Source organism: Abrus precatorius, unplaced genomic scaffold (genome assembly GCF_003935025.1).
Source record: "Abrus precatorius isolate BTA unplaced genomic scaffold, Abrus_2018 Scaffold10, whole genome shotgun sequence".
NCBI lineage: Eukaryota > Viridiplantae > Streptophyta > Magnoliopsida > Fabales > Fabaceae > Abrus > Abrus precatorius.
In genome coordinates, this window is record NW_020874292.1 from 15,968,713 (window position 1) to 15,996,558 (window position 27,846).

The 27,846-nt window shown below is 33.1% G+C and overlaps 1 protein-coding gene across 1 annotated transcript; it reads left to right on the plus strand.

Moving 5' to 3' along the window:
* Positions 1 to 1,772: 1,772 nt before the first annotated feature.
* Positions 1,773 to 27,250, plus strand: LOC113862989 (pericentrin-like). Its single transcript, XM_027496344.1, has 23 exons — positions 1,773 to 2,047; positions 4,926 to 5,226; positions 5,365 to 5,540; positions 5,696 to 5,999; positions 6,434 to 6,534; positions 6,660 to 6,879; positions 10,245 to 10,420; positions 10,582 to 10,788; positions 10,955 to 11,252; positions 11,632 to 11,888; positions 12,040 to 12,256; positions 12,605 to 12,771; positions 12,924 to 13,212; positions 13,577 to 13,749; positions 13,902 to 14,190; positions 23,504 to 23,679; positions 23,834 to 24,119; positions 24,488 to 24,660; positions 24,819 to 25,107; positions 25,481 to 25,635; positions 25,813 to 26,101; positions 26,484 to 26,656; positions 26,817 to 27,250. Exons 1-23 carry the CDS (start codon positions 2,006 to 2,008, stop codon positions 27,153 to 27,155), a joined length of 5,097 nt encoding a protein of 1,698 aa, XP_027352145.1. The 5' UTR covers positions 1,773 to 2,005; the 3' UTR covers positions 27,156 to 27,250.
* Positions 27,251 to 27,846: the final 596 nt, after the last annotated feature.

A 27,846-nucleotide genomic window follows, 5' to 3' on the forward strand; every position in this document is an offset into this window, starting at 1 on the left:
TCCACACCAACCAGCTACCATCTATATTTTCTTTGATCATGTGTTATTTTGCGGGCAACCAACCAGTAGCTGATTCCATTTGAGGTCTCTCAAAAGCAAATTTTGAGGCACGTAACACAAAATTAACCAGGCAGATCTATATTAAAAAAAGATATTGTTTTTCCATTTTTAAACCCACTAGATTGTGGCTAGTAAACATATTTTTTAGTTTGAGAAAATGAATAAATTAACAGTATTAAACATAAGAATGCCGTTAATTAGATTGTGGTTCATGCTTCATGCTGACCTTTATACATATAGCAATATATTTACTAACTTTTCAGAATACAGCCACAATTGTAGCATATCTTACAGATGTAATTCATTTCTAAGACACCTTGTAAACTCTATTAGCATGATCAATTCTGACCAGTTATGCATATCCACGTGGCACAGAACTCCGACCATGTTATGCTGCGATGCTTACATCATCTTCGGATTTATTCCAAACCAATCAATTATACACTGTATGCCTTCCTGGATATTCTCTCTCATAGTTGCTTTCCACAGCCAATATTCCACTAGCCACATGAAAGCTACTTTATTCATCTACAAAATCTTATCTTTTGTTTTTATAAATTTTCTTAATTATTAAATAAATAAATTATTTAATATATTTTATATTTTTAACATAATAATAAACAAATATTTTTATTTAGTACTTATTTTATAAAGTAGTAGAAAGATATTAGAAAAGTATAATAAAACTACTGTCTCTTGAACATTCCAAGAAAGTTTGACTTTGCTACTAAGCCAGACGCACCCCAAAAATTCCTCTCCCATTTAACCTGGCAATTGGCAAATGACTTACAAAACCTATTGAAGGATATCTACGCTACACGTAATGGAAAAAGGAGATTATGCTGGATGACACTATTTGCAGTTCATTTTGTCTCTATATTATAAATTTAAGCTTTTATTTTTGAGAAAAAACTTCATATAACATTGTCACTCTCATTTTAAACCCGTCATATAAACTTATTCATCAAACTCAAATCAAATTAATAGTTTCTTTAATTACTTTAAAAAAGTACTTAAATATCATCAATTAACATCAAGTATGATAAAACATTTAAAAATTATCATTAGAATATATTTTATTAATTAAATACATTTTTATATTTTTAATACCAGTGGAACAATCATTTTCTAAAATACTTATAACGTTATGTATATTTATCTACCATAAAAAATTAATTTAGCAATAAATTAACTAAATTTCATACTTACACAGTATAGATGTCACACCATCATCCACATCAACTCTCACAAATTACATGAGTTAAGTTGGATATTACATACTAGAAAAAACTCACAAATTACTAATAGATAGACTGAATAAAAAAGAAAAACAATAATTTAAAGACTTGTTTAAAAAAATTAAAAATGAAAAATTAAATAAAAAAATTTATAAATTTTTAGAAAACCTTATTTAAGATCACGTTATTAGTCATCAAACAAGCCATAAGCAGATTGAGAAGTTTGGCAGACCAAGCAATTCAAAGTAGGATCCTTGACTACAGAAAAGCCAACCCAAAAAAATATGGATAAATAATTATGCCTAGTGTGACTAGATGGATAAATATGGATAATAAATAAGAATTAATTTATCGTAGACATAAAGTTGAATATTAGGCATTGGGCATGTGATTGATCTATCAGCAGGACCATTGCAGTTGTGAACTACTAGTGACATGTATTACCATATTACGAGTGCTATTCACTTCAAAGGTACTTCAGTAATATTGCTATCCAAGTATATTAACATGTACATGCACACACGTCTCTACTACAGCTAGTTTCGATTAGAAGTCACAAGAAGCTCTGGCAGAACATACATAATCGAGCTAGCAGCCTATGTTCTGGGAGATCAAAAGTGAAGCAACACTACAGAAGATAGTTCGTGTTTAATTCATCAATATTCTTTTGCAATTTCACCTTCTTCCAAATTGATCAGGCCAACAACATGGAAGCTGAAACCAAGACTCCAGAAGATGCATCTGATATGGTATGTCTTTCTATTAAAGTTTTCATGACCTGATTCTAGCAGAATTAGCTTCTGTCATTGCATGTATGTACCTGAAGTAAACAGTTTGATTAGTTATCTCAATGTCGGAAGCCTTACTTCTATTGCTGCTTGATTCTCCTGCTAAACATGGTTATTATGCAGTAATATTCCTTTTGGCTTTTGGGTGTGTAGTACTTATAAACAAAAAATAGTTGGTTTGGGGATTTCTTTATCATGACAATTATTTTCATGTTTATGTGAGGAAGCATGGTCCTCTGTATAGTGGGAAGACACAGTTGGGATTTTCAGGATCCTTGAAAAATTGCCGTTATCTACCGAATATTTCCCAACTCTTGGAAATGGAAAAGATCCAAATTTAAATATATTAAGGATTTCAAATGATGTAATAAATATTTCTTTTCCAATAAATCTTTTTACTTTTAGTTACTTAAAATTAGTCCTAAGAATTGATGTTAACAAAATCCTGGATAAATATATTCTTTATTTGAAAGGAAGAAAACTATTAAGATCTCAGTAGTTGAATATATAGATGAAGTATCCCTTAAAATGACTCAGCAATCCACCCCCTCGAACTAGCTTTTGGGTTTGATTTAAGTTCAATCAGTTCCGGATTCTGTCAGGACATCAAATCCTATTCTAGTCCTGTTGTTGGGTCAGCCATAGACATCCAATCCTGTCAATGTCAAGTTCTATATGTCTAGTTTTGGGTGAAAAAGGTAGAGGGTTTAAGATTCACCTTTGGTTGAGTATGTAGACAAAGTACCCTAACGATTTGACAATCCTCTTCCCTCTAGTTAGCTTTTGGGGCTGATTTAGGCATGTACATTCCCAATTGTAACAAACACCAAGATCAATCGGTAGTGAAATGAGAAATGTTGCTATCATGGGCAAACCTATAATATGATGACTCTGGTCTACTAGAGATGTTAAGGAAATAATATTAGGGTAGCATGCCAATGAAACAGAGGTCCCTCCACAATAAACTTTCAAGATTATCCCATCCATTAATATTATTGGACATATGCGGAAGTGGAAAAATGCTTATACAAATGATAAATATAGAATGACACACAAAGAACGGTTAAATGCAACTGTGTTTAGATGCATCTATTGAAAGTGATCTAAGAGACTACAGAAAAATGAGAGCACAAGATGCAAGGGGAAAAGAAAGATGCTGATCCCTATACAATGAACTGCTATAAGTTTTTTCAATGCAATGTTTGTATGATCAATGCAACAAAAATAACAACCACCAAGTCTTATTCCAATGTATGAAGTTGGCTACATAGATCACACAATGCCACTGAACTTGGTTAAAAATTAAATTTCAGAAATATTATTAATCAAAAGATCTTTTCAAATAACATTCTCATTTCTGTCATTTCCACTTTTTTCTCATCTTCATTTAAGGCCTAGCATTTACTACCATATCAAATAGCTGGTTGTATTGTAGTATGATAAAACTTTCCTTTTAGCTTGATAGGTACTACACGGTCACAAATAATTCTTGATACCTTTCTCAACTTTAACCACCAAGCTTGTATTCTATGAGTAACATCTTCATTAATTTCCCCGTCATTCTGCATAATCAATCCTAAGTATCTGAATTGAGAAACTTGTGATATAATATCATCTCCATTTTTAACTTCCAACTCATGATCCTCATCTTGTTTTTTTTGCTAAACTTACAATGAACATACTTTGTCTTATTTCTGCTCAAACGAAAACTCTATCATATTGGTATGATAAATAAAGTTTTAATTTCTAACCTTGACTTGGAAACCAAAATTCTTGGCAGTGATGATAAAAGAGTGACAGATCCATGTGAAAGAGGTAAGGAGAACATGGATAACAAGCATAATATAACAGCCTAGTCAATAGTTTTAATTTCTATTCTAACCTTGACTTAGAAACGAAGAAGCCAAGCAAGGATGATTAAAAGAGTAACAGAGCCATGTGTAACAGATAAAGAAGACATGGACAGCAAGCATAATAGTAACAGAAACATGCAGAGGATGATATTAAAGAAATAAGCTTGAGGTACTGAACGAGAAAGTGGGAATGCCATCAGCACAAAAGCACAAATGGAAGAACACAGTCAGTCAATCAGTTCTAGCAATTAGTATATGATAAATATAGGACTAAATAGGATAAATCCATGCCTCATAAAACTGATGATTCCTCCACAGTAAATGTTACTAATAGCTATGGCAAAGCTACTTTGAAAATGAATATGAAAGGTTTAAGCTTGAAAACACATTAACAGATGGACCAAGTAAGAAAAAATTGCAATAGAAAGGGAAAAATCTAAAGATATATCTCTAACTAAGCACTGAAAGAAATAGCAGTGCCACAAGTTGACATGGTGGATGAGACAAAAATTTTAGTTGGGCTGAATGTATAGGGAAAAGGAGGAAAATGCAGAGGAAATAACTCAAATGGGACTCAGAGACCACTGAAAATAACAAAACCAATCCAGAAAAATATGATGGAGACAAGAGAGACTCAGCAGAAAAACAAACAGGAAGAAAGAAAAAAGAGGACACATAATTCTGATTCCAGAAAAGACTGAACTGCAAGCTTCAGGATTTGCTGAAAAGAGCATTGAAGAGAGAAGATATCTCTCATACATGCAAGTAGAAAAGAAAAAAAAAAAGAAAGAATGAATCAACTTACCAATGATAGCTTATTTTCTTTAGAAGTGGGAATGTTGCACTGCATTGTTTAAGTAATAAGGAAATTTTCAACTTCTGCAGAGAGCTTAATTTTGATTGTTTTTCGTATTTATTTATACTTATCAATAAGGTTATTTAGTCTAAATTAAATATCATGAGTTGATAACCTTCCATTTTTGCAGAGTCTCCAATCAGTTGAGTCAATTACAAAGATTGAAACTGAAGAAAACAAATGTCCACAAGAAAATGGTAATGATGTAAGTTCTAAATATCTATTGGTTGAGGAATCAAGGAAACCAGATAGTGGCAAGACTGGTGAAGTCACTGAAACAAGACCTCAAGATATATCTCAAGAATCAAGCAAGGCCTGTGTGGAAAGTGAAAAACAAGCTGAATACCAGCCTGAAGGATATAGCAAAAAGAACCAGATCTTGCATAGAGAATCAGAAGGACTGGTTATGATGGAAACAATACCAAAATCAAGTAAGTACATTGGAGAATAAGAAAAGGTACCAGATTCTAAGACAGGATATCTAGCATTAGCAGATGTACTAGAAAATAACAACTTAAGCAAACTTTATGGGGATGATAGTTACAAACTTCTCGTATGTATAATGACAGGTGAGCTTGAGGATGAAGCCACATCAGCATTACCCAAATTGGAAATTAACCAAGGAGAGATGGCTGGAAAAATCTTTGAGAAAGAAACAAATGAGGAAGAAGAATCAACAGTGATAGATAACGACCAGAGCTGCAGACCACAAAATGAACTTGAGCAAATGACTAAAGCTCTAGAGGTTAGACAGAATGAAGTAAATAATAAAATATTCATGTAGATGATACCTGCATTCTTTTTCACACCATAATACACTCATCCATATGTAAAATTCAATCATTTATTATCTTTTTTTGTGATGTAAATTTGATTCTTATGCTGCATATGTTAAAACAGAAAATTGATCTAACCCAATCTGTGGGCAAAGACGCTGCAAAAAATGGAGATACTGACCACCAATCTGAAGTATTCAAAATGGAGAATGAGATTGCAAAGCATTCCCATTTGGAAGGAAAGTTGACCAACGAAAGCAGTACAAGATCAAGTCAAGATGTGGAAGAACTGGAAAAGACTTCAGAAGCATACTCTACAAAAAATTCAGAGATCAAGGATGGTGGAAAAATCATGCCAGAGAAAATAATATATATCAAAGAAGCTACTGAAGCAGAGTTACAAAAATCTGAATTTGAGAGTAATCAAGGTTTGAAAATTTACAAACTGCTCTTATGTTTGAACCAAATTTTCATTTGACATCCTAGAAACAAATGCAAGAAGCTTGTAATTTATGGGGAAAATAAAAGGGAGGCCTACGTGGTTTTTGAAACACCTTCAAACAAAAAATCTTCGCTCAGACTAGAACTGCAAACCATTGTGTTCAGATAAAAGAAACAAGAACTCAATTGTGTATGTGAATTATAACAAGTAAATTGTAATTATTTTGCCTCATAAAGCGCCTTGTTGTCTTATTGAGGGAGTGGAATTTTTTATTTTGATGTAAACATAAATCCACAAACCACAAAAAAAGGAAGAGCACCTAGTCAACCTTGTGTTGGGAATCATTCAACATAACATGAACTACTTTAGCAAACTTTGTACAGATGATAGCGTACAAACACATTATATGCACAATGACAGGTGTACTTGAGGATGAAGGTAAGGAAGAGGAATCAATTGTGACAGAGAACAATAGCAGCACAGCAGAAAGTGAACTTAAGCAAATGACTATAGTTCTTGAGGTTAGGCTGTTATGAAGTAAACAAGAAAATATTCATATAGATAACTGCATACTGTTTCACACAAACTGCTTGTGCTTATGCATCCATGCAAACAAATTTAATACTGATGCTGCAATGTCAAACAGGCAATTGAGAACCCCAAATCCATGGTCAAGATTGATGCAGAGATGGAAGAAAATGCTCACCACCAATCTGAAGCATCAAGCATGGAGAATGTGATTGTAAAACATATCAATATAGAAGGAGAAGAAATGGAAAGCAGTTCAAAAACAACTTATGAAATAGATAATGAGGAGAAGAATCCAGAGTCCCACTCAATCAACAATCCAGAGATCAAGGAATTTGGTAAAATCAAACCTAAGGAATCAATAAATATCAAAGAAGCCACTAAATAGAGTTACAAAAATCTGCTACAGAAAGTAATTATAGTTGGAAAATTCAACATCCTTCTCTTTTGTCCTTACCAAATTTGATTTTGAATCCAACAAAAAGACAACAAGCTTAAAGTCAGGATTGGCTTGACTTCTTTGGGTCTTAAAAGCTACTTTAAAGTTGAAGTTTAAAGCAGTTGGTAATTTCATGTTTCATTTAGCTTAAAAGTTACTTTTAAGTTTCTTGGGTAGTGTGTTGTTGGGTCTTGGATTTAGAATATAGAAGAAGAAGCTACTACAATCAGCTTATCTAAATGCTCTATTTTTTTTAGTACTTTCTTCATTTTAAAAAAATCATTTTTAAGAGAATTTCTAGAAATTTGTTTGGTCCAACTTTTTGAAATGTATGGGAGAACAAGGAATTGAGTGGCTTACAAAACTTTAAAGATTTTGAGAGTTAAAAATATGCTAGATGAATGGAAGACAAGTGCTTTGGTTCCTATATACAAAAGGAAGGGCCATATTTTGAATTGTGCACATTACAGAGATTAAACTTATGAGTCACAATATAAAGTTGTGGAAAAAGGTGATTGAGCATAGACTATGAAAGGAAATTGGATTGAAAACATTAATTTGGGTTTGTTGAATTTGGGCTTTAAGCCTACCTCAACCCTAAAAGCTAGTTTATAAGGTAAGGATTAATTTAACCTTTATAAGGTCTTATTTAACATTATCTATAGTCAATGTGAGACTTTTTCTTTTTATAGATATAGCAAAAGATAAGTTGCGGGGCTAGGTAAGTAGCACTGGAAAAGTCAAAGGACTAGGTTAATTGCACTAAGAAAATTAGTGGGCTAGACTTTTGTTTTTTAGCCAAGGGTGTCCCAATATTGGATCTCAATAGGCTCTGATACTATGTTGAATTTGGACTTTAAACCTAACTCAACCCAAAAGCTATCTTGTAAGGTGAGGATTGTTTTAACTTTTATAAGCTCTTATTTAGCTATATCTATAGTTGATGTGGGACATCAACATGTTTTATGCCAGAAAGGTCTAAAACATAAGATATATATTTTTTACGAAATTGATGGAAAAGTACTGCAACAAAGAAAAGAATTTACATAATATTTTTATTTACCTGGAAAAGGCATATGACCATACAAAAAGAAAAGTGTTATGGAAGGCTTTAGAAAAGAAAATGGTTCGTGTAGTATATATTTGGGCTGTATAGGATATGTATGAGGGGGTAACTACATGTATAAGAATTCTTAGAGGCAAATTTAAGGATTTCCCTATAAGGATAGGTTCAAGGCTTTGCTTACTTATTTAACCTAGTCTTATGTACTTAAAAATAACATACAAAAGATTATCCTTAAGTACATGCTTTTTGCAAACTACATAGTGTTAGTTGAGGATTAAAAAACAGAGGGTTAATGCTAAACTTGAGTTATGGAAGAAGACTTTAGAATCTAAGAGTTTTTCCAGAAGATCACTACAGGCACGGGTGAAGAGAATGAATAACATGACTCTTAGTTCGATAAAAAGGGGTAGCTGAAAGAACCTTAAAAAATGTTATTAAAATAGATCTATTGATAACTAATATTTCTAAGAATTTTGATTTTGATCGTGCTCAACGGTGTCATGTGATCCATGTAGCCATCTTCAACTAGTATAATAAGACTGGTTGTTGTTGTTTTGTTTGACCCAACTTTTTTATTTTTTTTAAGAAATTTGACAAACATGACATCTAAATTTCCTGGAAAAAATGACAAACATGGCTTTTGAATTTCCCAGATCCAAATTTCTTCGGCATAAACTAATAACATCAATATCTATGTATGGGGATTGCTATTCTCATCAAACTTTTTTGCTGTTCATACATTTTTTTTAATGTGAATTCTAGAATTTAATTTTTTTAACGTATTTAATATCTTCTGGAAACTATAGGCCTTTTTGGTGGTTAAGATAAAAGAATATGATAAAATAGTTTATCCCATCCTATTTTATTTTCAGTTGAACAATACGATATGATAGTCCAATTGAATTATCCTAACTAATTGTTCACATTCTTATCTTGGGGAGGGTAATGAATTAGGAGCCATGGGATAGGATAACTTTTTTTTTTTTTACTTCTGTACTCATACTTTGGTCCATACAAAAGTTTCAAAATTTGGAGTCCGTATAAAATATTTGGTTAGGAAATAATCACTTCTTCTTCACGAATTATTACTTTAGTCCCTCAAACTTATGTGATCTAACCAAGAACTGACACTTGGCTGGCAGTACGTATCTCAATGAAGCACGTTAGCTATATGAACTAAAATTAATAATTTGTGATAAAGTAGGGATTATATTCTAACAAAATATTTTATAAAGACTAAGTCCCAAAAATAATTATTCAAAAAATATAACTTTAATACTTTTATAAAAAAAATATTACATGAATATTTTTTAATAATTTTTTTTAAGAAAAGTATATTTTTTATAAAAGATATTTTACTCATTTTATAAAATAAAATTTTAAAATTTATTTTTTAATTATAATTTTTTACAAAAAATAATTTTTAATTGAAAAAAATAATTATAATTTATTATCAAAATTTTAACATTTTATGAACACATTTTTTATTTTAATATCTATATCTTTATTGAAAATTCAAAAAATTAAATAATTCAACAAAAAATAATATTAATTTTGATAAAAGAGTAACTTTGGCAAACATTAAATGGGAAGAAATAATGTTATTTGCTTTACTATCCTATTTTACATTACACATAGGATATTATAAGAGCTTATTCTTCCCTTATCATATCATATCTTTTTCCAACAGTCATCTTATTATTTCCTATCATGTTCACCAAAAAGGCCATAAATTCTTGAAGTTTAGCTTCTGGAATTTAGTTTCTAAAAGATATAAAATCACTTCCGAAATTATTTCCAGAATTTAATGCTAGAATTTAGATTTCAGAAGGTACAAAATTGTTTCCAGAATATAATTTCCAAAAGTGATTGGAAATTGCTTCCAGAATTTAGTTTCTGAAACACAATTCTGGAAATTAAATTCTGGAAGTCACAATAAAAAAAGTGGTGTGAATAGCAAAAAGCGTGGCGAAAAAGTTAATCTCCTCTATGTATTCAGTTTGGATTAAAGAACAATTTAATCTAATTATATATGTGGATCACAATATCTAAACAGTAATTCTTAGTCCGTATTAAAGAAACTTTCATGCCAGTGGGTTTTTAATATTTTGAAAGAAAAATATAATTGCACAAAAAATAGTATAGTAGCCAACCTTATGTGGATGATTGCGCTCAACTTCTAATTTGTATAATGACAGGTGTGGCTGCAGATAAAGCTCTGTCAACATTGCACACCATTGCATCTGTTGGAGTTGAAACAGTTGAGGAAAGCATCCAAGAAGAAATACAAAATGAAGTGGAATCAGCAGTAACAGATACCAAAGAGCAGCAGAGTCCAGAGAATGATTTGCAGGAGAAAAAGAAAGTTTCTGAGGTTTGTGCAGCCAACAACAAAATAAAATAGGAAATAATGCATGATATCTTGCATTTTAATCTATAGCCATCTTAATTCTACATCCATGCACACCAAAATAATTTCTTTTTGTCTTTTCCTGTGGTAAATATTAAGTTCTGACACAGTATATATTAAAATAGGCATTTGATCTACATGAAGTGAAAGAAAACTCAAATGTGGAATATGAAAAGAAAGCTGAAATTCAAGTTGAAGCGCAGAACCTGGACTCCATAGTAAAACATCTGAATTTAGAAGGCGAGACAATAGAAGATGACTCAGCCGCAATAGATAACAACAATAGCAACAAACCAGAAAATAAACTTGAGCAAAGAGTTGATATTGTTGAGGTTAGGCAGTAATGTAGTTAACAAGAAAATAATCGGAACCATAACAGTATGTCATTTCCCACACATAAATTGAAACATGCTTGGATATCCATGCAAACAACAATCAATCATTTATTTTCTCCATTTGTAAAACAAATTGATTCTGATACTGCATAAATTGAAACAGGCAATTGATCAACCCAAAACCATGGTTAAGGTCAGTGCAGAAAGCGAACAACATGGTGATCACCGATTGCAAGCATTGAGCATGGAGAGTATAATAACAAAGCATATCGATGCTGAAGAAAAGCTAACAATGGAAAGGAGCACAAAATCAAGTTCTGATGTGAGCAAACAGAAGAAGATACCACAATCATGTTCAGTTGAGAATTCAGATATCGAGGATGGTGGTAAAACAATGCCAGAGGAAGTAACAGATATCAAAGAAGCCATCAGTGTGGAGATACAAAAGTTTAACATACAAAGTAATTATGATTTAAAATTTTAGCAAATCCACTCCTTTGCTTTTACTGATTTTGATTTGAGATCCTAGAAGCATATACAATAAACTTATTCTTACCTGGAAAAATAAATATAAAGTATAGAAGACCTAGATGGTTTCTCAAATCCCTTGAAACAAAATTTGTTTGGCCCATAGAATAAAATTAAAAACTACGGTGTTTCTAGTTTCAAAAGAAAGAACAAATTTATCCAAATCTCTATGTGGAAGAAAACATGTAAACAATAATTCCTTGGCCAAAAAAGCAGCATGTTGGGCAGTAGGATTTTTTTTAATTTTCAACAGAGCATACGACCATAGTCCAACATGTGTTGATTATTGCATTCAACATTTTTTGGTATAAGGTGTGCCTGAGGAAAAAGTTCTATCAACTATACATACTACAGCATCATTCAGAATTCAAAGAGTTGAAGAAAGCATTCAAGAAGAAATACATGCAGAACAGAAAATACTGGATGATAAAAACCAGTCAGAATTACCCAAAACAGTAGAGAAAACTTCACAGCAGCAAAATGTTCAGGAAGAGGAATCAGCAACAACAGATGACCACATGGACTGCAGACTAGACAATGACCTTGAGAAAGCAGCCAATGCTGTTGAGGTTAGCTAGAAATAATGTTAAGAAAATAATCAGAGACATCTGCTAGATGTTCAACAAAAGTAATTGCATGTCCACACAAACTAACAACCAATCATTTATTTTCTCCATTGGCAATACAAAATTGGTTTTGAAACTGCATATGTTAAAACAGGCAACTGATCAACCAGAAACTGTAATGAAGGTCGATGTAGAAAATGAACAGATAGACCACCAATCAGAAACATCAAGCATGGAGAGCTTGATTACAGAGCATATCCACGGTGATGGAAAGATGGGATTGGAAAGCAGAACAAAATCAAGTTATGATGTTGATGAACTAGAGAAGATTCTAGAGTCACAACTGGTCAATAATTCAGAGATACCGAAAGGTAAAAAAAGAAAATACACCAGAGAAAGAAACAAATATCAAAGAATCCAATGATATGGAGTAACAAAGATATGAAAAAAAGTAACTAGGTTTTGAAACTTCAGTAACCTGCTCTTCCTTTTTTAACAAATTTGACTTGACATTCTGCAAACAAGCACAACAAGCTTATTCTTCTATGGGAAAACGTAACAATAAATTTATCCAGCTCTGTATGTGGATGACATGTAGAGCAGCTTGTTATGCTAGTGGGACCTATCTAATTTTCAAATATATACACACACATAAAAGCAGTAGCATAGACAACTTTGTGTTGGTGATTGCATTCAAACTCTCATTTGTATATCGATAGGTATGCCTGAAGATAGAGCCCCACAAACATTATCCAATACAACATCTGTCAGTGTTGAAGCAGTAGACAAAAGCATTCAAGAAATATATACAGAAACGGACTCAGCAGGTGCCAAAGAAAGGCAGATACCGAAAACAGATATTGAGATGAAAACGACAGTTCCAAAGGTTTGAGCAGATATCAGCAAAATAAACTAGAAAGTGATAGATACCACCTTGCATTTTCACACTTGCATATGCTAATTAGAAGTCCATGTCAACAAAACATTGATTTTCACCTCACACATCTTTAAGCTATGACATAGTATTTGTTGAAACAGGCATTTGTTCTGCAGGAACTGATACACCAAACCAGTGTGGAAAATGAACTGAAAGATGAACCCCAATCTGAAGCACAGAACCAGGAAATAATATTTATAAAGCATCTGAATTTGGAAGGAGAGAATACAGAAATAACTTCAACAAATGATAATGAAGAACAAGAAAAGGTTCCAGCGTCAAACAGAGTAGAAAAATTTGAGATCAATAATGATGAGGGATTCATACAAGAGGAAGCAAACAAGACGGAAGGAGCAAATAAAATGCAGTTACTGAAAACTGCATCAGAAAGTATGTGTTCAAAATTTAACTACACTTAATTACTCTTAAAACTGCCCAAGGAGATCTTTCTCTTTTCATTAAATTTGACTTCACATGCAAGAACAAATCACAACAATTTTACAAGGAAAATAAATAAAAAAACCCCAACATGATTTTACAAATCTTTAGAAACAAATATCTGTCACAAAATATTTAAATAGTATATTTGAAAGAGACACAGTTTTATTCAGTTCTGCGAGTAGATGATAACATGAAGCTTATTGGGCCAGGCGGCTATCTAAATTTTGAAAATAACATAGAGGTACAGCTAAACATTAACACGGAACACAATGTGTGCATCATTGCATTCAACAACTCATTTGTATAATGATAGGTGTGCCTGCAGATATGACACTGCAAACTTTATCAACAACGTATGTCGGCGCTGGAGCATTTGATGAAAGCAACCAAGAAGAACTGCATACAGAAGAAAAATTAGAAATGACAAGTTTCAAAGAGGGAAAGATCCCAGAAGATTATTCTGAGGAGAAAAAGAGAGTTCCCAAGGTTTGAGAGTTACAACAAGAAAATATACTAAAAGAATAGACATTATCTTTCATCTGCACACGTTAATTATGAGCCCATGATAAAAAAAATATTTATTTTCATGGCATCCAACATGTTTCAGCTGATGCAGTTTTTGTTCTAACATATAATAGGCATTTGATCTACATGAAGTGACACATCAAACCATCGTGGACCATGAGATGAAAGTTGAACCCCAAATTGAGACGCAGAAGCAGGAGACCACAGTGATAAAGCTTTTGTGTCTCGAAGGAGAGACTGCAGAAATTAATACAACTAATGATGCTGAGAAACAACAAACAGTTCCAGCAACGCCCACAGGAGAAAAACTAGCGATTGCGGATGATGGTATATTTATACAAGAGGAAGCAGAAGAGACAGAAGAAGCAAATGAAACGCAGTTACAGCAAACAGCATCAGAAAGTATGTAAACTTAAACAACACTTTATTACTCTTAAAACTGCAAAAGAAAACTCTCTTTTCTTTGATATTGACTTGACATGCAAAAGAAAGCATAAACACTTTTTCAAGGCAAATAAACAAAAAACACCAACATGATTTTACAAATCTTTAGAAACAAACATCTCTTTCACAATTTATTTTTTTAAAATTAGTATATTTGAAAGAGACACAGTTTTATTTAGTTCCATGAGTAGATAAAAGAAAAAGATTGGAAGTTTATTGTGCGAGGGGGCTATTTTAATTCTGAAGATAACATAAAGGGACAGCTAAACATTAAACACAGACAACATTGTGTGAATTGTAACATTCTCATTTCTGTATACCAGGTAGAAAAGAACATTGGTATTAATAATAGTTATATTTCTTTAAAGTTATGGAAAATATAATTTTGAAACTTTAAGAATAAGCTTGATTTACTTAAAGGGATAAAATAAGTAAAATTATTGTACTTGAATGTCTGTTTTACCCTCTACAATTTACGTATAATTATGTAAAGTAACTTATTATTTTTCTATGAAGGTTTATAAACCTCGGTATCTAAAAATGATATTTACCTGGTGAATAAATTGTAATAAAAAAGAATGAGTACCTATCTTCAATAACGAAGAGAATGGGTATTTACCAAATTGAGAATAGTTATTTAAGGGTTTTATATAGTCAGTATTTATCTAATTGAAGATTGTGAAAATATTATAAATTTTTTAACCACAAATATTTCAGTACAATTGGTTTGTATTAGAGCAAACTATTTATGCTCATTAAACTATTTATTTTTCTCTTCATGAATATAGTATATATTCATTGAAGGATGTAATTTTATAAATGATTGTATTATCTTATTTTAGTTAATTTATAGATGTCTTATAAGAATAGGAACACTAAACCACTTAAGGTTGTCCACATGTAAGATCATTATATTTTCATCTATATAGAGGCACTTATACTCAAGAACATACCTTTAGGAAATTGTTTTAAATTTCCTAAGTGAAGTATTTTCTAAAAATATATTTACATGGAGGAACTATAGGTTCATTGCTTTTAATTATTTTTCTTATGTGTTGTATTCTAAATATTTTACTAAAAAATATTTAGTATTATCAACTCTAGCTAATAGGAACTCGTGTTAAAACCTTATTCTTTTTCCATAAAACTCATGACTAACCAATGCCTATAACTCAACGAAGCCATTTAAGAAATTCTAAAATGGAAAGTGCATTCCCAATGACACATTTAGTTCAAGTGTCTCACTGTTCAATTTTAGAAGGTGAAGAGTCAATCAACATTAACCTTTATGGACATATTTATATATGTTACTAAATTCCCAAATACAACAAAAACCATGCCTTATCTCACTAGGTGAGGTGGGCTACATGGATCACATGACGCCATTGAACTCGGTCAAAAATCAAGTTTTCATAAATCTAGTTAACCAAAAGGTTTCTTTTAAAAACTTCATCTAATGTGTTTTTTCTAGTCTCCCTCGACCCCTTTTTACTAGACTATAAGTCATGCAATCTACTCTGTTCACTTCACTGGTACCTCCAAAGATATTCTTTGCATGTGATCGAACCACCTAAAATGATTTTTAGTTATTTTTTTTCACTAAAAGTGCTACTCCAATATTCTCACATATACTATCATTTCTTATTTTGGCCTGTTTTGTGCATTCATTCATCCACCTTAACATTCTCATTTTTACCACTTTCACTTTCTTCTTATGTTCCCTTAAGGCCTAAATTTCTCACTATCATATAGGATAGTTAGTTGTATTGCAGTATAGTAAAACTTTCCTTTAAGTTTTATAAGTACTTTACAGTCACAAATAATTCTTAATGTCTTTCTCCACTTTAACCACCTAGCTTGTACTTCATGAGTAACATCATTTTGTATAATTGATCCCAAGTACTTGAACTTGCAAACTTGTGGTATAATATCATCTCCAATTTTAACTTCTAATGCATGATCCTCATATTGCTTTTTGCTAAACTTACAATGTATATACTTTGACTTAGATCTACTCAAGCAAAAACTCTTACATTCTAAAGTCTCCCTCAATAACTCAAATTAAGCATGAACCTCTTCTTTTAAATCCTCAACCAACAATGTGTCATCCACAAAGAGCATTCACTTAGAGATAATCTTTTGTATGTCCCTTGTAAGTGTCAGAAAAACACAAGACACATAAAAAGATAACAAGCTAGAGTATTTTTGTGATAAGATTGCTTGCCTTCCTTGAGACCCTGTCTCTCTTTAAATATTAATTGTGAAACTTTACAAAAAGGAATATGCTGTAAATGTTCCTCTAATATAGCAGATTTTCAGGGACTATAAACAACTTCCTAAAATTGATATCTATATATGGTAATAAAATAATTCTGCAATAAACAGGTATCAATTACAACAAATATGTACAACTATATTGAGATATTGACATCCCCTCTCAAATTGATGCTGGTAAGTCATCCAGTAGCAATTTGTCAACAAGAAACTTATGTCGTGGCTTTGTCATTGCTTTAGTAAAGATATCTGTTACTTGGTGGGTAGTGGAAATGTAAGGAAGAGAGATAAGTTGTTTGTTGAAGATCTCTCTAATATAATGGCAGTTCACCTCGATGTGCTTGGTACGTTCATGGAAAACAGGAATTTTGCGATCTGAATGGCACTTGTATTATCAGCATACAATGGGGTGGAATCAGATTGTGTAAAGCCAAGTTCCTCTAAAAGACTTCGCAACCAAACAATTTCTGAACTAGTAGATGACATTGCACGATATTAAGCCTCGGTGGATGATTTAGCCACTCGGTCTTGTTTCTTACCCATCCAAGATATCAATGCATCACCTAGAAACACACACCAACCTGTAGTTGATCGGCGACTGTCGGGACAGCGGCCCAATCAGCATCACTATAAGCTGTGAGCTGCAAAGATTTACCAAAGGAAAAATACAACCCACACATAGTAGTGCCAAGGAGGTAGCGAATAATAAAACGAACAACAGCAAGATGGAGATGTCGAGGAGAGGACATAAACTGACTAACTTGGTGAACTGCATATGAAATGTCAGGGCGAGTGATTGTTAACTATATAAGACTTCCAACCAAACGTCGACAAAGAGTAGGATCAGGCAGCAAATCTCCTACGGTTTTGCTGTGTTTCACATTGACTTCCATAGGAGTATCCATCGAACTAGCACCATGTAAACCTGCCAAAGCCACAAGGTCTTGGATATATTTATATTGATTCACAAAAATTCCATTTGACCGATGATGAACTTCTAGACCCAAAAAATATGTTAGATGGCCCAGATCCTTCGTCTGAAAAGTAGAATTAAGCATTTCTTGAAGCTTGGAAATTAAGCTCCAATTTGAGCCAGTGATAACAATATCATCCACATAAATTAAGAGAAGAACTATCTCTGTAGAAGACTTATGAAAGAAAAGAGAATAATCATTGTGACTTTGTGAAAAAGAGAAGTTGAGAAGTGTACTACGAAACTTCTCAAACTAAGCGTGAGGTGCCTGCTTAAGTCCATATAAAGACCGTTTTAATCTACAAACATTCTGAGGAGAAGAAGTAGACAAACCAGGAGGAAGCTTCATGTAAATTTCTTCATTAAGATCACCGTGTAGAAAAGCATTCTTTACATCCATTTGATGAAGTGGCCAAGACTGAGATGCAACAATAGCAAGTATAGTTCTAACAGTAGTTAATTTAGCCACAGGAGCAAATGTCTCCTCATAATCAATTCAATATTCTTGCTTATTACCAAGAGCCACAAGACGTGCTTTATGACGATCCAAAGAACCATCAGAATGTAGCTTAATAGAAAAAACCTATTTACTCCCAATGAGTTTAATATTCGATGGACAAGGAACAATATCCCAAGTTTGATTCTCTTTAAGAGCCTCCAATTCCGCTTGAATAGCCTGTTTCCAACACTCTTGTTCCATTGCCTGTTTAAAACTTGATGGAACAGAAATAGAAGTCGAAGTAGTACTGAAGGATACATGGGAAAGAAAACCATACCAATCTGGAGGTCTAGATGGCCGAGTGGATCGACGAATAGGAGGCACGACAAGATGCCGGGCTAGGATCTGGATGAGAGCCTAACTTGTTACGACGTCTTTCATACACAACACTAGGTTTGAAATGTTCCACCATGGATGAATCATTTGAAAAGTGAGGCATAAGCGAAAGTGAAGAAGATTGTGGTTCAACATATGATGGAAAAAAAATTATTTTTAAAAAAAAATAACATTCCTAGATACTCTTATGCGACGAGCAGATGGATCATAACAAACATAACCTTTTTGTGAATTAGAATAACCCAAGAAGGCACACTTAACAGATTGAGCAAGAAGTTTATGATGCTCATGAATAAGAAGATGCACAAAACAAATACAACTAAATATACGAAGACCAGAATAAGAAGGAGTATATCCATGCAACTTATGAAACGGTGAAACATTACCTAACATGGGAGATGGAAGACAGTTTATTAAATGAACTGCAGTAGAAAGAGCTTCACACCAAAAACGAGGAAGAATAGATGATTCAAGAAGAAGAGTTCTAACAACATTAAGAAGATGACGATTCTTTCTTTCGGCTACGCTGTTTTGTTGTGGTGTTGAAAGATAATAGCGTTGAGAAATTATTCCTTTGTTTTGTAGAAAGACCTGAAAATCTTTAGACATATATTCCCCACCTGAATCAGATCTCAAAATTTTTATATGCTTGGAGAATTGAGTCTTAATGAAGGCTACAAAACGTTTAAAAATTGAGAAAATCTCTATTTTAGACCGAAGAAAATACACCCATGTAAAGCAATTGCAATCATCTATGAAAGTAACAAAATACTTATAGTATGTATGAGAAATAACAGGAGCAATACCCCAAACATCACTATGGATTACATCAAAACATTCAGTTGCATGGAATGAATTAGAAGGAAACGGCAGAACTTTACTTTTTCCCAATTTACATGTAGTATAATCAAAGGAAACATCAAGAATGTGAGAATTTTTATTGCCTAATGAACCAAATTTAAGCAAGGTACAAAGAATGTAAGGATTGGGATGGCCTAGACGCTTATGCCACTCTTGGTTACCAATTTTCGCATCAATACAAGCAAGTGAGAGTAAAGGAAATCTACGACAAGTTCCAGAAAGAGGAAATCTAGGAAGTTGTATAGGAAAGAGTCGTCCCACTTTAGGCCTTGTTGCGATTATTTTTCCCAACACTTGATCCTACACAATGCAACCAAAAGAAGAAAATTGCACATTACAATCATGGTCTACTAATTGTCCAACAGAAATAAGATTAGTAGATAGTCCAGGAGACACAAAAACATTAGTTAGAGATGGAGAAATATCACCAACAACACTTATATCCAGAGAATTTCCATCAGCAGTATGTATTTTTTGAGTTCCATCATATTTTTGAACATTGGGCAGAGGTACAATTATATTTGTCATATGATTAGAGGCTCCAGAATCAATATACCAAGGCAGAGAATGAGAATTAAAACTACCTGAGAATCCAAATGCAGAAAAAGCAGAAAGTATCATCTGCTGTACTATTTCAAGAGTGAGTGTATTTGGATTTTGAGATGAGGCAAAAGGTGCAGCTGTATCATGTTCAATCATAGAAGTAGCAGCAGAACTTGATGCACCAACTGAGGCATGATATGCAGTTCCTTGCCTCCTTACAGGTCGTGTGGGACATGAGGAAATGATGTGCCCCCGTTGTTTGCAATAATTACAAAATTTCTGCGAACATTCCTTTGCAATGTGACCAAACCCTTTACAACTATAGCATTGAATACCACGCACATATTTCCCTTTGCTTCTTCCTTGTGCTGCATAGGCTACATTAATTGGGTCATTAGCATTAGTTTTTTGTTCCATTGATGCTTGAGTCAGTAAGCATTGTTCTTCTCAAAGGAGTGCACTCAAACAAGCATCTAAGGAAGGTACAGGATCGCGGTTCATCAAATTAGAATGAGCCACTTCAAAGTATGGACACAACTTCATCAAAAATTGGTTCCTCTTGCTGGATTCATGTACTTTTATGATAGCAGTGAGAGCTGCATCAAGAACATCACCCTGAACATCCACGTCATGACACAAGCATCCTTAATTTCCCATTTTACCAAGGCCTCTGCATCTTTGGGAGCTAGATCCTTCCCATCAATATGACCCCATAATTCTTTCCCTTTCACGAACAATTTGAACTGAAATTCCCAGGCAAAGTAATTTTTTCCATTAAAACAAACATGGAAAGATTCTACTTTCTCACAAGACATGATGCACCAAGAAAACACAAAAGCAACAACCAAAAAATGTGTTGAGATATGTCCAAGACACAAATAACCAAGACAAAGACACTTACCACGGTTCAGAGTTTTAGCTCTGATACCATGTCAGAAAAACACAAGACACATAAAAAGATAACAAACTAGAGTATTTCTGTGATAAGATTGCTTGCCTTCCTTGAGGCCTTGTCTCTCTTTAAATATTAATTGTGAAACTTTACAAAAAGAAATATGCTGTAAATGTTCCTCTAATACAGTAGATTTTCAGGGATTATAAACAACTTCCTAAAACTGATATCTATATATGGTAATAAAATAATTCTGCAATAAACATGTATCAATTACAACAAATATGTACAGCTGTATTAAAGTGTTTTATAGTTTGCACAATTTTGGATGTCACCCTTGTTCTTGTATATAAGAACCAAAGTGTTTTTCCTAAAGTGTTTTTCCTCCATTCATCTAACACACTCTTAGGTCTTAAAATCTTATTAAAGAGCTTAGTAAACCACTCAAGTCCTTGTTTTTCTAAACTTTTCCAAACTTCTATACAGTTATTATTGGGGCCAAATACTTTACCATTGTCCATCCTCTTAAGATCTTCTTTTTCTCTAACTCGAATCTTACGGTAATATGCTAAATTTAGATCATCGCTTGCACTTCTAATCCTATTATATTCCACTTGCTCCTTGTCTATTGTTAAAAAGTTTATAAAAATATTTCTCCCATCCATCTTTGATTTCTTGATCAGAAACCAAAATTTTTCCCTTCTTCATCCTTAATACATTTAACTTGATCCAAATCTCTAGATTTTTTTTCTTTATTTTAGGCAAGCTTATAAATCTTTCGTTCATCATACATTGTCCCAAGATCTTGATAAAACCGTTCGAAAGCCTTAGAACATGCTTTTTTGTTTCATTTCTTACAATTCGATACTTTGCTCAATTTTTAGCATTGTTGCATGTATGCAAAGTTTTAAAAACACATTCTCTTCTCTTTAATCTTCACTTGCACACTTTCATTCCACTACCATGATTCCTTGTCTTTTGGTCCAAATCTCTAAATTCACCTAAAATTGTCTTAGCAACTTTCCTAAACTCTATAGCCATTTTGTCCTAAATGATATTAGAGCTACCTTGTGCAGCCCAGCTACCCTCTTTTACTAATTACTTCTAAAAGTCTAACTATTTCTCACCTTTAACTAGCCACCAGTTAATTTGTGAAACAATACCTCGTCAAGTTGTTTATTTACCAATCTTGAAACAAACATCAAAGACCAAGACCTTATGTTGTGTAGTAAGGCTCTCTCTTGGAATCAATTTGCAATCCTTACAAATTCCTTTGTCTAGATTCTTTACCAAGTAAAAATCAATTTGCAACCTTGAAGCATTGCTCTTAAAAGTGATGAAATGTTCTTTCCTCTTATTAAAACAAGTGTTCATAATCTTAAAGTTGTAGGTCATTAAGAAATTAAGAATAGATTGTCCTTTCTCGTTTAACTGTCCAAAACCAAAATCACCATGAACCCTTATAAATTGTCTTGCCTCACAATCAACATGACCATTAAAGTCTCCACCGATAAAAATCTTTTTGGTTTGTGGAATGTCTTAGACCAACTCCTCTCAATCCTCCCAAAACTTTTCTTTCAAAAGGGTTTCTGAGCCACTTGTGGAGCATAAGCATTAATGACGTTAACAGTGTCTTGTGCAACCAATAACTTGAAAGATATAATCCTATCCCCAATCCTTTTAATCTCTACCACGTTCTTTTTTCAAGTATTATCCTCAATGATTCCTACTCAGTTCTTTTCCTTGACTTTTTCTGCATACTAAAGTTTGAAACTTGTAGTATCAAGATCTTTAACCTTATTTTCAACCCATTTTGTTTCTTGAAGGCACATGTTGTAAATATTTCTACGAACCATATTGTCCACCACTTCTAACGACTTTCTTGTCAAAGTATCGATATTCCATTAACCAAATCAAAAAACACATTCTTGGACTAACTTCTTTACCCACATTTTTCTAGCCAAATATGTGGACCCTTGCTCATTTCACATTACATCTGACACCAATGTAGTTGCTCTAGCTTATTTGACACTATACTCAAGTCATGTAGGGCATTAATTCCGGGTAATGACCCAGCCATCGCACAATATCGTCATGCGTAATCCATATAAAAGGTTTCGACAAGTTCTACGTTGATTGCTGAAGGCCTAAGACAACCCTTCTCCTTTACCTAGGCTTGGGACCAATTATGAGGCCATAGGTGGAGTTGTTGATAAATTCCCATATAATCATTTAAATTAGTGTTTGTGCACAAATAAATTTCTAGTTCCTAAAGGTGTAAATCTTATAATTTATTTGCCTTGGAATTTAAGTCCATGAGACCACCTATGTACATAGAAGAAACACACATATACATGTGTATATAGTAAATGCGAAAGAGGGCTGGAACTTAAGCCCATTCCACGACAATTCTCCATTTCTCTCAATTGATATATTCCATTACTTAAAGCCATAATTGCCAAGTAGAACCCCATAGGTCATATAGAGTGTGTGGAAAATTGTTATTGTTTAGTGATGTTAGGTTTTACTGTTCTACTCTTATACTAGTTAAGAATTTAACATTCACCTTGTGAACCTATGTGGTATGCGACACATTGGATTCTTGAAGATGAAAGTGTAAGGTGGTATGAGCACCTTATGTCTTATCAAAATGTTTAGTCTCTAGGATATACCAAAGAAGGAAGTCTAGCATGTTGCATGGAACTTGAAAGTATGTTTTAATTTGACTGGTGTATAGGTAAGTTGCATGCAGATGATTCACTTCATTAAGAACAAGACATGGGTTGAGTTGTATGCTGAAAATGAACATTTCAAAAAACTTTAGACATTTTTTCCGGCAAGAAATGACTTTTCATGAATCATTACATTCAACATCTCATTTGTATAATGATAGGTGTGCCTGAAGATATGGCCCTGGAAACTTTACCAACTACAACATATGTTGGTGCTGGAGCATTTCATGAAAGCAATCAAGAAGAAATGCATGCAGAAGAAAAATTAGAAGTGACAAATACCAAAGAGGCACACATCCCAGAAGATGATACTGAGGAGAAAAAGAGAGTTCCCAAGGTTTGAGTTACAACAAGAAAATATACTAAAGGACTAGACACTATCTTTCATCTGCACACTTGCACAAGTTAATTATGAGCCTGTGATAAAAAATATTTATTTTCATGGTATCCAACAAGTTTTAGCTGATGCAGTATTTGTCATAACATATTAGGCATTTTACCTACATGAAGTGACACATCAAACCATTATGGCAAATGAGATGAAAGCTGAAACCCCAACGGAAATGCAGAACCGGCAGACCACAATGTTTGAGCTTTTGAATATTGAAGGAGAGACTGCAGAAATTAATCCATCCAATGATACTGTGAAGCAACAAACAGTTCCAACAACCCACACTGGAGAAAAACTAGAAATAGAGAGGGACGGGAATTTCATCCAAGAGGAAGCAAAAGGAAGAGAAGAAAATGAAATGCAGTCACTGCAAACTGCCTCAGAAAGTATGTTTTCAAAATTAAACAACACTTCAGTACTCTTGAAACTGCCAGACAGAACTTTCTCTTTTCATTGACATTGACATGACATGCAAGAAAAAAGCCCAAACACCTTTCAAAAGCAAGTAAATAAAAAAACATGATTTTTCAAATCATAAGAAACAAATATCTCACCAAAAAAAAAATTAAAATTAGTATATATTAAACAAACACAGTTTTATTCAATGAGTAGAAGATAACAGAAAAACAGTTAGAAGTTTATTGTGCCAGGGGGGTATTTTAATTTTCAAGATAACATAAAGGTACAGCTAAATATTAACACAGACAACATTGTGTGAATCATTGCATTCAACATCTCATTTGTATAATGATAGGTGTGCCTGAAGATATGGCCCTGCAAACTTTACCAACTACAACAAGTGTTGGTGCTGTAGCATTTGATGAAAGCAATCAAGAAGTAATGCATGCAGAAGAAGCATTAGAAGTGACAACCAAAAAGGGGCACATCCTAGAGGATGATTCTGAGGAGGAAAAAAGACTTCCCAAGGTTTGAGAGTTACAACAAGAAAATATACTAAAAGAATAGACACTATCTTTTATCTGCACACTTGCACAAGTTAATTAATGAACCAATGATAAAAATATTTATTTTCACGGTGTCCAACATGTTTTAGCTGATGCAGTATTTGTCATAATATATATTAGGCACTTGATCTACATGAAGTGACACATCAAACAATCATGGGCAATGAGATGAAAGATGAATCCCAACCTGAAATGCAGAACCAGCAGACTACAATGATAGAGCTTTTGAATCTCAAAGCAGAGATTGCAGAAATTAATCCAACGACTGGTACTGAGAAACAACAAATGGTTCCAGAAACCCACACTGGAGAAAAATTAGAAATTGAGGGTGATGGGAATTTCATAGAAGATGAAGAAAAAGGGAGAGAAGAAGCAAATGAAATGCAGTCACTGCAAACTGCATCAGAAAGTATGTTTTCAAAATTAAAACTGCCCAACAGAACTTTCTCTTTTCATTGAGATTGACTTGACATGCAGGAATAAAGCATGAACACCTTTCCAAAGAAAATATACAAAAGAACACCAACTTGATTTTCAAATCTTTAGAAACAAATATGTCACACAAAAAAAGTATAAAATTAGTATATTTGAAAAAAATACAGTTTTGTTCAGTTCTATGAGTCGAAGATAACATAAAAAGAGTAATATTTTGACAACAAAGAGCCACCTATTGTGCCAGGGTCTATTTTAATTTTGAAGATAACATAAAGGGACTGCTAAACATTAATACAGACAACATTGTGTGAATCATTGCCTTCAACATCTCAGTTGTATAATGATAGGTGTGACTGAAGATATGGCTCTGCAAATTTTACCAACTACAACATATGTTCGTGCTGGAGCATTTGGTGTAAGAAATCAAGAAGAGATGCATGCAGAAGAAGAATTAGAAGTGAGAACTGCCAAAGAGGGGCACATCCCAGAAGATGATTCCGAGGTGATAATGAGAGTTCTCAAGGTTTGAGTGAGAAGAAGAAAATATGCTAAAAGAATAGACTCTATCTTTCATCTTCACAGCTGCACACATTAATCATGAGCCCAGGATTAAAAAATATATTTTTCTTGTCATCCAACATCTTTTAGCTGATGCAATTTTTATCATAACATATAATAGGCATTTGATCGACTTGAAGTGACACATCAAACCATCATGGAAAATGAGATGAAAGCTGAACCTCAATCTGAAGTGCAGAACCAGGGGACCACAATGATAACGCATTTGAATCTGGAGGGAGATAATGTAGAAATTAATCTAACTAACAATAATATGAAACGACAGATGGTTCCAGCACCACACACAGGAGAAAAACAGGAGATTGAAGATGATGGGAACTTCATACAAAAGCAAGCAAATGAGATGGAGGAAGAAAACGAATTACAGTTACTACAAATTGCTTCAGAAAGTATGTTTTCAAATATTAAAGAATTTATTACTACTAAAACTGCAAGAGAAAACTTTCTCTTTTTATTTGACATGGACTTGACATGCAGCAAGAAATCATAAACACTTTTCCAAGGAAAATAAATGGAAAAACACCAACATGATTTTTCAAATCTTTGAAACAACTATCTCTGACACAAAAAAATTTAAAATAGTATATTTGGAAGAAACACAGTTTTGTTGAGCTCTATGAGTAGATGATAACATAAAAAGAGTAATAAAAATCAGCTGATTGTGGCAGGGGGCTATTTTAATTTGATGATAACATAAAGGTACAGTTAAACATTAACATAGACAACATTGTGTGCATCATTGCATTCAACTTCTCAGTTGTATAATAATAGGTGTGTCTGACGATATCTCCCTGCAAACTTTACCAACTACGACATATGTTGGCACTGGAGAACTTGGTGAAAGCAATCAAGGAGAAATGCATACAGAAGAGGTAGAAGTGACTACTACAAAAGAGGGGCCGATCAAAGAAGTTAATTCTGAGGAGAAAATAAGAGTTCCCAAGGTTTGAGAATGACAACAACATAATATGCTAAAAGAATAGAGACTATCATTCATTTTCACATTTGCCCAAGTTAATTATGAGTCTATGATAAAAAAAAGAAATATTTTTATGGAATCCAACATCTTTTAGCTGATGCAGAATTTGTGATAACATATAATAGGCATTTGATCTACATGAAGTGACACATCAAACCATTACGGAAAATGAGAAGAAAGCTGAATCTCAATCTGCAGTGCAGAACCAGGAGACCCCAATGATAAAGCATTTGAATCTGGAGGGAGAGACTGCAGAAATTGATCCAACTAATGATACTCAGAAACAACAACAGATTCCAGCATCACACACAGAAGAGAATCTAGAGATCAAGGATGATAGGAATTTCATACCAGAGGAAGCAGAAGAGAGGGAAGAAGTAATTGAATTGCAGCTAAAAACTGTAACAGAAAGTATGTATTTAAAATTTAAAGCCATTTTCTTTTTGACCCTAGAAAAAATTTAAAACTTCAAGCTAGCAAATATAAAAGCTGATTACATTTTCAATTGTGAGATACAATCATACTTTGTGGAGAAATGGCATTCAGAATTTACAGTTGTTAAATAAGAGAAATAACTTGCAATAACAGTAAATATCATCTACCAATGCCAACTTAATAAGTTACAAGTTAAATTTTTCCTTATTAGGAGCATGATATGGCAGTAGAAATTTTAATAACAGACATGATTTTTTATCAAAACGATTAATCAAGAACTAGTTTTACGTGGTTTAGTTTTGTGGTCTTAGAATATTTTCTTGTCTTTCAAGCAGTTTAGAGAAAAATCAACAATGTGACAAAAATCTCATAAAATAGCTCAAAATGTGTACCTTTTAATTAAAACTAAAGATCTTAGATAATCTTCTAATATTCTCTTATGTTCAGGCTTATCTTTGGCTCCTTCTTGACTCCCAAAACTTGTTGAAATGTAGTTTCCTTTGAGATGATTTTTAACTTAGAAAATTTTCATTATCCCAAACAGTAATAATTAGGTTTTCTTGAATTATAAGATTATATACTTCAAGAGTGATATAAGTTCACGCATGAGGAATCTTACGCTTCAAGGATTAGGTTTTTTATGTTCATTCTATTATTTTGAAGATTTTTTAATGTTTAAAACATGGAGCAGGACCTTTGCACACTAGTATAAGTTTAAAA

Coding starts and splice junctions, on each gene's coding strand:
- LOC113862989 (XM_027496344.1), top strand. CDS start 2,006: ATGGAAGCTGAAACCAAGACTCCAGAAGATGCATCTGATATG. Junction 23,680..23,833: donor AGAAAAAGAGAGTTCCCAAG/GTTTGAGTTACA, acceptor ATAACATATTAG/GCATTTTACCTACATGAAGT. Junction 25,108..25,480: donor ACTGCAAACTGCATCAGAAA/GTATGTTTTCAA, acceptor GTATAATGATAG/GTGTGACTGAAGATATGGCT.